Consider the following 16,402-nt stretch of genomic DNA (forward strand, 5'->3'; position numbering starts at 1 on the left):
TCTGATTACATAAAACACGGCCAGTGAGAGATGTATTCACAGATTTCTGGGATTTGAATATGCATATTTTGCAAAACTTAAAAGAAAATATAACACTATGTCAGTTAATAATGACAGCGTCATCTTGCGCCCCCACTAGACACACAGACAAAACACTTAGACAAGCCAGTATCATTATCATCATTCATATGCTATTCAGTCACATGAAACAATAACAGAAACAGACAATACAAAATATGGCACTTTATCCTATGGTATGGCACTAGTTTGAAGCAACTACTGTAAAAGTGGTTTCTTTCGCGTACAGATACTTTCGCGGTTTCCATCGGTGCCGACTTTTTCGCGTGTGTTTAAATTCGCAGTCGGCAAAATCTGTGAATTCACAATCGGCAGAAAGTTTTATTTTGCACATGAAAACCCAAACTATAATCCAATTATTCTTTTATTTATTAAACAGAAATTAAAATTAAATGCAGGCTTACCTGAAATCCTGTCTCTCGAGTACTTTATAACATGCTTGTACCTACATTGCGCGGTATCGCTGTGTGTGTGTTGACCATCAATACACTCACTGCGCGGAATCTTTGTGTGTGCATGTGCGCAATAGCGTTGTAACAAGTGGCGTGGTTAATTTTGCGTGATGTTAAATTCGCGGTTCAACCTCAAAGTGCGAAAATACGACCATCGCGAAAGAAACCACTTTTACAGTACCAAGTGTTACTTTCTCATTATTTTGTAGCCATATAAACTGTCAGCTGTTCCTGTGGTTTGTCTGAATGTCTCACCTTTATTCACTTTTCTTTCTTTCTCTTTAAAATCCTGTGGTAATAATTACATTACTTTTATCTTTGCTCCCCTCTTTATTCACAGACTTCTCATTTCATGATCTCATAACAAATAGAACACTTCTTACGCTAATATGTTCCACTAGCTGTGTCAATCATTCAGATGGTTGTTGTCAGGTATATCCACTTGTGATGCCCCTTGGAGTGTGCTTCTCCCTGGCAACAGTAGACACTTTGGCTTTGCCCCCTTCTGAGTTGTGACCATACTTAGTCCTTGTTGAGTCTCTCTGCCTACCATCCATGCCTAGTGTAGGGAGTCTGTTCGGGGGAGACATCGCTCTGCTTCGCACATCGTCTGAACGAGATGTCAGTGCTCCAGCCGGCAGCTAGTAAGTAAAATCATGTGAATATCAATGTGGCTGAATTTATTGTATTATGACTTTCCCTTCTCACAATACAGTGTATTTAAAGTTAATATCAAAATGAGAAAAAGCCTAGTGCACAAGTCTTCTTCAGATTTTCAGTCACTGCACAACTGTACTACAGAAGCATTCCTCATTTTGATGCATCTACTTTGACAAAACTGTTTTGCAAATTTCAAACACTATGCAATTAACTATGGTGTACGTTGTCAACAACTGAATGACAGTTATTTATATGAATACCTGTTTGGGAATCCAAGTATTGAATTCACATTTTGTGGCATTACATCTGTGAAGGGGGATGGGGGAATAATGCATATTAAATTGAGTAAGAACAGTAGTAATTAGTGTCAATATGTGATGAGCCACCTCCTGTCAGTTAGATGCTCAAGACATGGGTATAATCAACAATGCCATTTTACAGAGTAGTAGAAGTATCATAATATTATCATGTAGTAGTGATGACATCAGAATGGACACTACATATTCTTGGTTGCAGAAGAATGTCTTTGAAATCTCCAAAACTTTAGTTATGTTCAGATGGTGATCCCTAACCTCAAGGATAGCTATCTTCGAGGATAGACTTGTAGTTAGGCATCGTGTAGACATACTCATAGATAGCTATCTTGAAGTTAACTCGAAGATAGCTATCCACAAGATATATCAGGCTTAGCACTCTATCAACAAGCCGCAGGGGGTCCCCACTGGTAGGTAGTTAAGCATCATGTGGACAGAACCTGTACAATTGTACATGTAGATAAGGGTGGTTATGGGGAGCAGTGAGCCTATCCTCAAGGACAGCTACCTTCAAGGATACACTTCGTCATGTGAACATGGGTCGTAGTTAGGGGGCCAGAGCTTATCCTCGAAGATACTGTAAAACATGATATATTAGCAGCACAAAATGTTCGCGAATTGGAGCCGACGGCCTTTTTCGTGGCATGAAATTTTCGCGAACTGGCGCTCAATGCATACAGTGTAGATAAAAAATTTTGAGAATCTTGGCGCTCGCGAAATTCGCAAAATCAAAATGCATGCAAACATTCCTCATTTTACAGTAGCTAACCTTGAGGTTAAGGATCACCATCTGAACGTAACTATAGCAAAAGTTCATTCAATAGTTCACAATCATAGCCATGATTCACATTCTTCTCACGGACAAATGCATGAAGGACACAATTTGCAAGTAATGCATGCCATGGATCAAGTGGCACTAATATTTAGTTCTGGACTTTCTGGATTAACAAAGTGCAAGTGAATAAAACCTATTCTGCCTCTAATTTGAATGAATCTCACTGGGGGTAAAGCACCACTGAGATCAAATGAAATGAAAAAAAAAAATGTGAATATCATGTACACCAAAATGCAGCAACATAAATGTAAACTTAAAAACTAATACAGTATTGTCAGTCTTCCCCTGCCTTTTCATATTAAAAAATGCCTGTGTTACAGTAATTTGATTTAATATTAAATTTGCTTTTGAAGTAGTTTTCTTACACTAACTAGTGATTAAGTTTTTCTCTCTCTCTATCTAGATAGTTTCCCTGTTTTGGGTCTCATGACTTCAGTTTCTTCTTACCTTCATAGGGATGTCTGTTCTTTGCCTTGTTGGGGCAAGGTTTGGTCCTGTTGCCATGCCACCCAGCCTGATGGGATTGGACTCTGCAAACATTCGGTTGAAATTCCCTTCTCGGTTACTTAGCTCCATTCGGTACCATCGAATCTCTCTCTTCAACCTCTCTACTTCTTCATAGGCATCCTAGCATTGTTAACACAAGAACAAACCAGAAAGTGTTAAATGCTGATAGTGAGTCATGCAAGAGCCAAATCACAAACAACATGAATTCTGAAATAAAAACACGAACATGTTTGCAGAAATTTTTTATTTTCGTATATGCTAATCTGTGAGCAGTGCAATTAATGAAAAACAGGTACATTGCACATTGTATTATTAATGACCCGATCTGAAAGAAAGCTTACACTAGCAATTGCAAACATCTACTTAAAACATTCTTCAGTTGAATAAGCTGATACACTACAAAGGAAGCTTGTTCATTTTTTTCTTTTCAATATGATATTTTATCATGATGGATTGACTGAATAAGTCAAAAGAAAAAATAGACTACAGTTTATACTAGTCTTTTTGAATGAACATAGCTTGCATGCATCAAGGCTTATCGGAGATACCATACCGGTACCTTAAAATTGTATGTCTAAGTTCCATGTTGACAATGATTAAGAAAGATATGCGCATGTACATTGGACACAAGCACATGTACACAATGTGTAATGTGTATGCACAGATTAATCTGTTATCTTGTTGCCAGCAAACAACACCATGTTGACACTGTTTGCTACTAGGTACAAACCCTGTACACTGGTTCTAGAATGGATCTACGTACTACTTTGATAATTAGTTTGCTGATGTTGTTCATGTGTCAACTCTTGCACTGACAAGGTATGCTCATTGGTAGCCTTGTTGTCTATGTTGTTTGGTCATTTGATACCAACCAGATATGCAGGTGTTTCTTTTTATCCTGAAAAGATCTTCGAACGTGCAGCTCTTTCGTAGATTAGGACTAGTAAACCCTTACGATTCAAACAATTTGGTATGCTAAATTGAGAGAGTAACAATGGATGATTGAAGAATATGACGAGAATATTGATGGGATTAATTGAATATTGTCTTTCAGCATTTTTAACTGGTTAACTTGGGTTTGACAGTAACTCCATAAATTTGTCTCGGTAATCAGCTTCAAATGGTTCTCATTAATAGTTCAACTCCAGCTTAACTTTTCTGAAAGAGAATATGATCATGATTTGCTTTGATGGCTTATAACATGTGTACACTGTACATTTTACTATTGTACACTAGCACTTGAAATAAATGGGTATGATTGCCAATAACTATCAAATATCTAGTAAGTGGTATGGGAACTAATTATGTAAACTTACATTTTCAAAGAAGATATCTGTCACTGTTACTATTCATAACATTAGATATATATATATATATATATATATATATATATATATATATATATATATACATATATATATATATATATTATACATATATATATATATATTTTTTTTTTGTTTTTTTTTTGAGCAAGTTAAAACTAAACATCTCACATTTCTCACATATAATGTTTGATAAAATAAAAATACTAAAAAGTTAAAGAAGAGAGAAAAATGAATAAGGTATTTTCCTTGAAATAGTAATGTTTTTCTGAAATTAAAAAAAAGTTTTTAGTTTGTATATATACTTTTTTTTTTGTGGTGGAAAAGTTCTCCGAGACAAAGTTTAAGTGGCAATCAAAGGATTCAATTTGTAGATATCCATACTCAAGTCATGTTGTTGTGGTTGCACTGGAATTGCACTAGATGTTTATCTACACAACTGTTTTGTAGTAGCATACCGGTAGGCCTACTAGTAACAGCCTGAAGATACACTGTACATACACCGTAGTTCAGTTTCTATAGTTCAATTTTGGGAAGAAATGCTGTTGCCTGCTTCTCCAAAAAGTAACCCCTCTTTAGCCTAATCTCACAAGTCTCCTCTTATCTCTGAGGTTAGCCATTTTCTCCTCACTGTGGTCCTGTTACTGACAACCAAACCAGTGTTTAGCTTTTTGTAGCATTGTTCCCATGGCAACCGTGATTGACAGGCAGTTTGGGCCAATCACAACCCTTATTACCCATGTGCTTCATCCTTAAGATGGCCCAGTTTTGGGGTCACTTTCCAAAGTGAGGAGGAGTTCAAGTCTGCCATTCGCTTGTAACCCGTTCCGTTAACCCGTTCTGGAATACCAGGTTCCCATGGGAGCAACTAATATATGGGAACCTAGTATCCACCAGGTTCCAAAGAAGAAGATAAGAGTGCCTACTTTCGTGGCCTAAATTCATGTTTCTTTGTGTTGTAGTGCCCAGAAAAATGGGTTTGATAAGATAAGAGTTCATTCTATCACATATGTTCCCATTCTGCTGGAAAAATGTGTAAATCACAGCATTATTACCTTTTTTTCTGATTTAGTTTGCGCCTGCTTTGCTATAAAACTCGCATGAACATGTTCATAGCGACTGAAGCCGAGCTCGAGTAGATTTATGTGTTCGCTGACACCAGTCATCCCATCCAAGTGCCCGGTTTTGTGTAGAACAAAAGAGTCTGTGTGCCCATCAGCACACGCTCTATTCATACCTTGCACTCGATCCATATTTTCATTGATCGATGGCACATGTAGTTGACCGTGGAAAGGGGATACATGTCCTACTCGACTGCTTTTGCACAGGTGGATTACCAACCCGTCCGTTCTCTATGTTGATGGGCAAAGAAGAATCTCGTTTGGGGGCATTTAAGACACTCAAAGAATTGCAGAAGGAACGGGTTAACTCTGTCATATTCAAGCGCATACAGTTATCACTATTGGCATTACGCTATTAATCATCTGTATGCTGGAATTGAAGACCGAGTTTGGAACTCAATTATAATAAATATGCTGTATAAAATCCTGGATTCCTATTTTGACTTCTTCATTCATCCACTTATCATTTACCCCGTGTAGCAGCAAAGTTACAGAACACTACCTATGAGTCATATACTAAACAGATTGTAATACATTAAAAAAAAAGTAGTAAAAGTTTATGTAAAAGTGGAAATTTTTACAGTGTTGGAATTTTTGTGCATTTCGAGCAGCCAGAAACTATAGCGCGAAAATAAAAGCACGTGAATACTTTTTGCTTGCCATTATATGCTTGCGATATGTTCCAGTAGTTGATATCTTGATTCCGTGGAATTTAAAACGCACTCCTCTTACAAAACTCCTCTTACCCATCTGAGCACAAAAAATTAGTTGTGCGAAAATATCCACTTTTACAGTATGTGCCCACAATAAATTTCCTTTCTATCTTAAATAACTGGTGCATGGGGGCGTGTACCCAATGAAGATTCCATCTGTTCAAACAGACTTACGCTGCCAACTTCAGATGGAGCTTTTGATGACCTTGGCGTCTTGACATCATTACTTCTTCGCTTAGTCTCATTTCCTGCATCTCTCTTGCGTTCTAGAGATTTTTTCAAGCTTTTCAGGTCTGTTTCCAATGTCTTGTTTTTCTGCTGTGCTTTTTCCTTGGCTTTATTTGCTAGGGTCACATCTTCTATAAGTTGGCTAATTCTGACCTTCAGTTCACTCTCTGACTTCTCAAGATCCTTCTTTAATTGTACAAGTGCTGCATCATTATCCCTCTGAGTTTGGACATGCATAGCCACCATATGCTTCAGGTTTTCTGTTTCAATCTCTTTAACTTTAAGGTCTTCCTTTAGTTGATTTATGTGAGCAATGTCTGCAGTTCCATCAAGTCTAGGAGAAACACTCCCTTTATTCGCCATGACAGAGGGACTGGAGTCCAGCAATTGAGATCTGCTATCTTGTTTGTCGTCTTCGTAAGACGAATGGTCTGCAGTTTGTCTTTTTGAGGAGAAATGCGTCTTCAAAGCTTGGTCTTTAGTCCTTTTCACCTCCTCTTCCAGCTTGACAATGGTGCCTTTCAACTCACCGATTTCAGCCACTAACTTGCCGTTCTTATCCCTGACCTCCAACAAAAGCTTGTCAGATTCTTTCTTTTGTTCTTGGAGCTTCTTGTCGTAGTCACTCATTGCTCTTGCGTGGTCCGCCTCTGCCTGCTTCTTCTCGTTGGCCAAGCACTGCTCGAGACCTTCAATCCGTTTCTTGGCGTCCGCTACCACGTTCGAAACCTCTTGCTCGTAAGCTTCTTTAGTGGCTTCAAGCTCAACTTCTCTCTCATGGTTACGTGAAAACAGCATGTGCACAACCTGTGTAAGCTCCGCAACTTTCTTTGACATCTTATATTCGAAAGATTTCTTGTTACAAAGTCGGGAGGACGACGTACCCAGCCCTCCGTCCGCCATGGCTGGGCTGGGTTGTTTGGCAACCATAAACATCTGATTGGCGCACCGCAGCGGCCTGTATGTACCTGTACCTAGTAATACACCTGTCCTGTCGATGATGCGCTGCTACGAATACATAGCTCGTGTATGGTGTCCTTAGAGAGAAAATGCTAATCGATTATAATTGATTGCGCAGGTTACTCATGGTTTACTTATGTACATGTATTTTATCGGTATTATACGAGATATATATATTATACGTCCACCACTTTCAAAATGTGTACAATCATAGTGTTTTATGGTGTGTTGCAAGAAATTCGAGTTGCAGTCAATTTCAAATATCTATTTAATAGCAAACTTTCTTCCTCTTCCTCTTTTGTTTATTCTGCCTTCTTCAACAGACCTACCAAGTCTCAGTCTACGCCGCCCGCGTCCCGCCCAGTAATGCATTTTATTAATTACGGCTCTCAGAGAGAAAGAAAGAAAAAAGAATCATTATTAATTTTATCACTGACCAGATCAGTAATAATAGTAATAATAATAATAATGATGATGATGATGATGATAATAATAATAATAATAATAATAATAATAATAATAATAATAATAATAATAATGATAATAATGGATGAGAAGACCGCTTATATACTGAACTGAGTAAGGTAAACTTTTTCCTTATTCATTTTCTTATAGCTAGAGGATACGTATACATGACTCTAACTCATATTTTTCTTTATATTTTTATAAATAAATAATCCAAAGCGGTCCCTAAAAATTCGGCCATCTACTAAGTTATGTCAGTCATACATTCTGTAGACTCATTTACCCTTGAACTAAATTTGGGCAAAAAAAAAAATAATGCTCAAAATGACATCTTGCAGGACCATCTTCCACAACGAATAGATGGGAATTATGCAAGTACAATTTATTGCATTAAGTGTGCGCCAAAGTGCACAATTTCTAATTCCAAAATGAAAAAGCTGAATGCCGGGGGCTGGGGGTGGGAATCTACTTTATCCCGACCCCTCCTCCGACTGTTTCACCAAATCGCATTCTCATTCCCAGACACTTAAGAATCTTGACATCTCTGCTTCAATCCTGAAGATTCTTGCAGATTTACATGTGTGTATGCATATCACAAGGACACCCGAGTGTGCAAGTGCCGGATGCTGGCGGGTGCATAATATGAAGAGTTTATTGTAAAAACGCTAAGTGCCATTTCTGAATATTACTAAAGGATAAGTCCATCATCAGATAGAGCAAAATTAAACCTTCCAGTAATACCTCACTTGTGACAAAATAAGGAATATTCTATAGAAGTTATGATTAAAAATATCCTCTATTTTCTTATCATTTTCTTAGTTTTTCAGCAGCTTTAATCACAAATATCTCAAATCAGCAAGAATTGATTTAGCTCGTTTTGCGATAAAATCGTTCATGGACCCTCCATGTATATGGTGCAAGTCAAATCCTGTTGCTCGATCTACTCCACATCTTTCGTCAGGCGATGACGGAAGACCTCTGCAGTCCGAGTGTCAGGAAGAGGTCTTGGGGCAGGCTAGTCCACTGTCATACTGTGCGAGGAAAGAAGGACTGTGTATGTTGTCCTGTCCTAGAGATGGAGACCAGATAGCCAATTTGCAATAGATAGATCAGTAGCAACTTGCAGTCAATCGCAAATTTTCGTTGCAAGAAGGGAGCTTGTTAATGGCAAGTTCTTTTTTTTTTTTTTTAGGTTCAAACACAAATGCATTCAGATCATATCAATCGCAAGGATAACAACCGGCAGTCAGGAAAACTCTCGATTTCACTGATTGACCGGTATAATCAATACGATAGATATACAGAGTTGCAATTCATAGCAAATTTACAATCAATTGCAGGATTTTATTAATTTTGGAGAGTTGCAATACATTGATTGGAACTTTCTTGCAACACCCCCTTAGGCCTATAGATACAAAGTCTACTCATGTATCCGCACAAAAAATCTCGATGGTAAGAAAGAAACATAAACCAGTCCGGAAACCAGTCATATACCATTCAGCGTATTAAGTTCAGGCATATAAGGCATCATTAGATACTGACATGGAATGCAACACATTATGATGCGACGGAAAAGTGGAAATCAATGATTTGAATGTAGATAGTACTATGATGTAGGCCCTATATTTGCATACTATATCATAAAAACATTAGTCGGAGTCCAAGAGTCCTCACAGCAGGGACGCGGCCCGCCCGGGGATGTCATCTTTGGTCTCGATCCTTGAACTTCCACCTGTGATGTTGAAGGTATAAGACCAGTATGCCTCTCTATCACTTTTTGCAAATTCAAAAGTGGTTGGGTTTTTTTTTTTTTTCTTTTCAGTGATGACGACGTCTTTGGTATACCTTTTACATTAGTGTATAGGCATGGGTAGATGGGATGGTTGAAAGTAAAGATGACAGAGACCTATGCTATGATGTCATATATTTCAAGTAAAAGATCTGGATGTGTTCCCTCGATAATCAAGATAATGATAAATCGATAATGACAGTTTGACAAAGAAGCAGGAGTCTATATTTTTTTTTTTTTTACATGAGTGCACTAGAGTAAACTACAATGTACATTGGTATCGAATACTGAGCATGTCCGCCCTGTTTTGTCTATGGTGAGAGCTATAAAAATGAATTCAAAACAAAACGTGGATGAGGCAGAACAATTCAAACTTCATGCTTTCTTTGAAGAATGATGACAGTCCATCTCTCTTCCTTGTTTAACCCAGTGAGGTGTCTCCCTGTTAAATCAGATAAGTTGCTATTATTTCGTCTGTGCGAACGCGGCTATAAAATAATAGTGAAATGTCGCAAAGTACAGACATCAAGCGCTGCTTCGTATGATCATTTTGTTGTTGTTGTTGAGTTTTGGGGGCTTCGGTCAAACATGAGCCACTTTGTACTGCTTGTTTGTTCTGTTTGGCCTGGGTTTTCGTTGTTGTTGTTTGTTTTCTTTTCTTTATTTAGCTTTTGTACACTGACTGGGCTGAGCGGGTAAAGGTTGGCTTGTCGAGTCCGGTTCATGTGTGTCATTTTGTCACCATGCTGGTTGGTGTCGTTTGATGGCGCTCTTTCGGATTCCTCGCGTAGTCTCTATGTCGGTGTCCATGTCCCCGCTCTCCCCGTCTAGTGATTTTCTGCGCTGTAGATGACTTTTAGTGGTTGGTTGGAGCGATTTGGCGTCAACCCATCACAGATTTTGGTTTGGAAGCTTACAAACCGGGCACAACTCTAATCTAGATTAAAGTACTATCTTAATTACACTGTATAACTCTAATTTAAATTGCATATTGAACAAATGAGGAAACCTGCCAACACAAAATATATATTATCATGCACCTTATATACACGTACGATAAACAATAATAATACATACCAAATTTACATTTTATCATTATACATACTATTTAATAAACAATTGAAACTAAAATATCAATATGAAAACTGTAATGTCCAATACTTACCAGTGCATTTAACGAAACAAATGGTCTACTTATGTTGATAATGATTTATTATTATTTTACACTAAGGTTATTACTCCAAGATAATTGTGTAACTGATTTTTGTATTCTTTGTAACTCGGACATTCTAAAAGAAAATGTTGCACTCTTCCTGATGTACCGCACTGAGAGTATTTACCATCAACATGTTTGCATAATTCGAACAGTTTCATTCAGTAAATAACTTCCTACTCTTAATCTGTGAAGTATATTCTCATCATGCCTGCAATACAGATTACTTTTACATGTAGGCTTTATGTTTGGCTTATTTTAAATAAAAATCGACCTCTGTGAGAGTTTTCCTATTGTGTTTGTCACTCTTTCATATAGACCTATAGTGGTTGAATATGAACATTATTTTTTTCTTCAGAATCTTCAGAATGTTGACCAGACATCGCTGTCATCAGCATCACGTCCAGACATAACTAAGTGTCAGTGTGGTGTGGACACAGATTAATTTGCTTCCGAGGAGGATTGATTTTTTTTTGTTGGGAAGATGACATATTTTTGGTTTCAATATAGGCAAGGTGTTCCAGTCTTTGATGGTTCGGGCCAGAAACTATGAAGGTATGCTTGGGTTCTTCACTGTAAAGGTGTAAATCTGATGTTGTCGTCTCCTCTTGAGCGGTTTGCTTTTATGATGTAGGGATAGCATATCTACCACACTTTCCCCATGCAATGTTTATAGAGAGTAGGGTAGGGTAGGGTAAGTCGAAAATGACGTCTTCTCAGCTCAAACGGAGTCAACTGTAGATCTTGGAGCATGGTTGTGATACTGTCCGGTGGTAATCATTCCTAATAAATCTAACACATCTTCGTTTGACCATTTCTGAAGATGCATATTCCAACTTTAGTCTACTTGTAACTAGGGCGAGATATGCTATTTTCTTTACAGATTGATCAAACCTGGCGAGATTACGTCTGATAACTCCGAGTGTCCGGTTGGTATCATTGGACATTTTATCAATATGATTATTCCACTGAGGGTGTTGGTGATGTGAATGCCGAGGTAACGCCAAGGACATTGTTTAACCGTTTTCAGATCTGTTCCCATAAGGTTGTAAGTAAAGGTCTTTGGTGTCCTGCTTTGGTTATAATTATGTAAACATTCACATTTAGCAGGGTTGAAATTGTGGGACTCCGGAAGTAACTGGAATAGATGAGGATGATTCCCCATAAGATTACTTTTTCAGTTCGGTTTGAGATCCAGCTATTATTATATGACCTGTCAAGTGTCATTCCTTTTATCCCAAAATGATCCAGCTTCATCAGGAGTTTCCTGTCAGTGTGGGCTACAAGGTCGATGGCCTTACAAAAATCTAAAACAAGGATATCAATTTGCCCCCCCCCCCATAACTTGGTCAAGATGGTGCATCATTTCACTGAGGTGTTGATTAGTTGAGATTCACAAGAGTGATGCTTAAAAAAAAAACCGCGTTGATAAGGATTCAGAATCTTGTGTGCATCTAAAGCTCCCTATTGGTCTGTAGTTGATGGGGAGTGATCTACTAGTATTTCGTTTTTTGAAAACTTGACAGACATTTTCATTTTGTGAAAAAAAAGTAATTATGACATCACTAAAGCCGCCGTCACACTTACAAGCAAACGATTGCGAAGTTTGTTCGTCCGGCATGTTGGTGAACAGCAGCCTCCATGCAATCCCCGCTGTTGAAGCCCGCGCGGGTATATTCCCCACCTGCACCGCACCGCACCGCACCACTCGCGTGTACAGTAGTCAAAATACTGTATACACAGTATACTGCAGTAGTACACGTGTAAAATATGTATGCGTATGTACTATATGTATGTATAAGAACACTCAGACCGACAGGATTTGACTCCGCCTTCTCATTGCCGTCTGCTACAAACTACTAGTAGGACCTACTACTGTTTGCAGCCGTCCAAATGAGGTTCTTTGCAGCACAACAGAGCACATAATGGTTGAGAATTCCCAGGCTGACACTACGTAGTAATTTGGCTTCTACTGTTCTAGTTTTCACAGCGTTAACCCAGCAAGCTGAAACAGGTCGCTCGCCGCTGGCTAGACAAGATCCCCCTCTTTCATTCAGGCATCAACTCACTGGTTTCCCCGCTCAACACACGTACACGCTGGTAGCAGGTTAACCCCGTCGCGGGGCGCTGTACCCTTTACGGTACGTATTTGTCCGTATGGGGTCGCTGCTGCGGTTAGTAGCAGGTAGGCCTAAATGACAGTCTCTACTACATCATCATCGCCGTGTAATTCGCACACAGTTTCCCATAGAGTGGGGACTATATCACGACCATAATAGACGGAGATACACGGAGATAATAGAGAGTGTGAAGACCAAAGACTGCGTGAGCTTCTCGACAGAACTCCCGTGCGCGTTGAGGTGTCCAATCAAGACGAGAGCAGACAAGCGCAACATACTAACACAGGGAGATTTTATACATGTAACATGTACAGCTAGTTGTGTGCAAGGGGAATTCTATTAGTCCCCACCGGTGACGTTACACCCGAGGTGGGGACTATATCACGATTATGCCAGTAAATTTATGTCTTTACTGTTCCATAGCTTCATTGTTAACAAAACTTGACTAATCCTGTCCAATGTACATCAATGAGCTACAAAAGCCAGTACATGCATTGACCGAAAGATCGGTCTGTATCTGTCCCTCGGGGAATGTTCCGCCCCCTCCGTATACAGACCGAAGTCAATGATCCCAGCTCCTGTGTGGAGCAGTCGCGCACAGATCAAACGTTACGATAAACCAAATTTCAGACAGCTTTTTTACATTCAAACAAGTTTGACATGACATGACACATTATGCAGCAATATTTGGGATAAATTTCTCACATTGTGCAATCGAAATACTCACATAAACTCGGTTATAGCGCAGAAATTTTATCGATATCGCAACATCGCCGTTCGCAAGCTGTAAGTCGCCATTTTGAATCTGTAAGCCAATCACATGCGAGGTACATGTTTTAGTAAAACAAACACGTAGAAACTACCTCGCATGTGATTGGCTAATAGATTCATGGTGTATGTTTCTGCAGTTTGAACGTGACGACGCGACAGGCTGTGTTTTACGTTGAAAATTCTATTAAAATGTTGGATTACTCATTAATCTGGTGAGTGTAATGTATTCTTAAAAAGCTAATTTCACTATACAAGCTTAAATTTGCCGACCTAGGGCCGTGAATAAGACGCAATCGAGAATGGTGAGGTACCTCACCCAATTTTCCATAGAGACAGTGGTTAAGAACATCCACACAGCAATGGGTACTGCAACCTTCCGTCTGTCTACGGAGGACAGCGTAAATGACAAAATATAAAAAGAGTCCTCCGGACAGACGGATCTTTCTGTCTAGTACATGCATAGACTCCACCATATGCCGGAATTGCCCTAAAGTAAGAGTGTGAAATGTCAAGACAATAGTACATATCTAGGATCTGTACCTCTGTAAGTAATAACCAGGCAATTTAAGTGTGATTCATTGACATTGTAGAGAGTAGTAGTACAGTGCTCACCTGATTTAGGAACCGCTTTGACCAGTGGGAACTTGGCGTAAGTGCAACAAAATTCATATTATATGTCGTTTTTATTTTCACCATTAATATTGGGAACATTTAAAACCACTTCATTAGGACACATTTTGGCTGAAACACTTCCATTGTCCATCACATACTTTCTCCTGTTGGACTGTTAGTGTCCATGTCTCTGCTTCATACAGCCGCACCGACTCAACTTTTGCTTACAACAAAAAGCCACCGCTTTAAAAATGTATGTCATCCTGGGACTTCTCCACTTTCTTCTTACTATGCAAGGGAAAGGTGTTCCACATCTGATCCCGATCCAATTCTGTCGAGGCAGTCCACGAGCCCAGATACTTGAAGTTGTTCTTCATCTCGAGTGCAGCACCATCTGAGGTTGTGGAAGTGGCGTCTTTTGCCATCACTTGTGTCTTCTTGGCATTGAGGTGTAGACCAGTCTTCTTGTCTTTTTTTCTACTTTTTTAATGTCTTTTTCTACTACCAGGAGCAGCTCCCATGCCTCCTCAATTGTTTGCAAAGCTAAGGCTAGTCATCATTGCAACTTGGATTGGATTGTTGGACTTTTAGCAAGATGAATTTCCCCTCAATAAATGATATAAAAATCACACTTCGCTAAAATGGTTTTCCTCAATAAACATAAATCAGACCAACCACCAACATTCCAGCAGCCAATGTTTAACTGACAATAGCCATCACTATCCTTCACTATCTCCTTGGTGGCTCCTTCCTCTTCCGCTTGGGGGCCAGCATTTGGATTCTTGTATTTCACTCCATCGATGAAAAGCTTGCAGTGCTGGAAGAACGTTTTCTTTCCTGCTTTGAAGGCCTCTGATGCTACAGACTTCAGTTGCTGCTTTGCTTTACGATCAGACAAAGTCTCGTGCATCATTGCATGTATGATATAGAACATGGTGGCTTTGATGGGGCACCAGTGTAAACTCAATTTTCTCCTCCTTGCCATTGATGGCAAACCTCAAAGCATGGTGAAGGGCTTCAATGAACAGAAAAGGGTTTAAATGTGTCTCCTCATTTAGTGTTTTAAAGTGGACCATAGCATGCATCTTGATGTAAGTGGCACCGATAGTGTGAATTAGTCCGTCAGAAATACCATAAGCATGAAGAAACTCAAGAAACTGTCCTGGGTGGATGCTATCATCACCCTGCTTGAAATCCATGAATGTGATCAACTCTCCTATCTCACACTTCTTCAAGTATTCTGCTTTAAGAGCCAGGATTTGTCCTGCTGTTGATTGTTCCTGTTAGAAGCCATTCTGAGAGTCCCTTGCCTTCTACATTTATGTAGGGCCAGATACGGTTCAAGATTATTTGTGACCGTGCATCACAAAACGAACAAAAATCGCACTCCTTGATTTTATGCAAGGACTCAAAAAAAGATGAAACGGGTCAACCAAGTCAATATTGGGTTTTTCATATTTTCTGAAAGAGCTACCCTTCTACATTTCTCTGAAGTTTGGGATCATAAAGTGAATGGGAATGTGCATTTTCCGCAGTTTTTCTACAACCATTAAAAAAAAAAGATAGAATAGTGATATTAGGTATGTCCTAGAAGCCACTTTTCATTTCTTTATAACCCTTTGCACACTCTTCACTTTCAAGTCTAGTAACTTTTGGAGAGATAATGCTACTGCTTTGAAAGTTGGCATTAATCATAGACAAAATGTGTTAATAGAGCATCTTTAATTCAAGCCTAATCTGGTAATCTCTTCTTTGTTGTTGCTCCAGTGATTTACATCCTGTTTTTTGTTCCATTCATTCACAGCTAGCACGGTTTGGTAAAGATTATATTAAAGTGCTTGAATAGGCCTGTACTTCAGAGCCTCTTTTCTTGGTTCACGCTTTTCCAGAGTGTGTGCTTTGTTTCCAACATTTAGATAGGTTAGGAGAGTCCATTTCAGTTGAGCTATACATCATTTTAAAGCTTAGAGTCTGCTCTTTCCGAATCTACCCTTAACTAAAAATCCATGACTGGCTACTTTTTGTTGGTTTTGTGCTGCTAGGTCACATTTCATTTAGTATCATGTCTTACTGAGGTTAGACAAATTTCACTGGAAATATTGAGTATGATATGGTAAATCCAGTCACATATTTCCACTGTTTAAGCACTTTTTGTGTATGTTATATTTTCAACAATATTAAAGTATTTACAGTCTCTTATTCACACATTATCAGAGATTCTTGCAGTGGTTATATATTG

At 38.9% G+C, this 16,402-nt stretch overlaps 1 protein-coding gene across 1 annotated transcript; it reads right to left on the reverse strand.

Annotated features, from left to right (window-relative positions):
* Positions 1–245: 245 nt before the first annotated feature.
* On the reverse strand, positions 246–7,172 carry LOC140230852 (uncharacterized). The gene is made up of 3 exons (XM_072310999.1): positions 6,180–7,172; positions 2,787–2,966; positions 246–1,171 (listed from the first exon to the last, which is right to left on the reverse strand). The coding sequence occupies exons 1-3, from the start codon at positions 7,167–7,169 to the stop codon at positions 959–961; spliced, it is 1,383 nt and encodes a 460-aa protein (XP_072167100.1). The 5' UTR covers positions 7,170–7,172; the 3' UTR covers positions 246–958.
* Positions 7,173–16,402: the final 9,230 nt, after the last annotated feature.

Source organism: Diadema setosum, chromosome 7 (assembly GCF_964275005.1).
Source record: "Diadema setosum chromosome 7, eeDiaSeto1, whole genome shotgun sequence".
In the NCBI taxonomy this organism is placed as follows: Eukaryota; Metazoa; Echinodermata; class Echinoidea; order Diadematoida; family Diadematidae; genus Diadema; species Diadema setosum.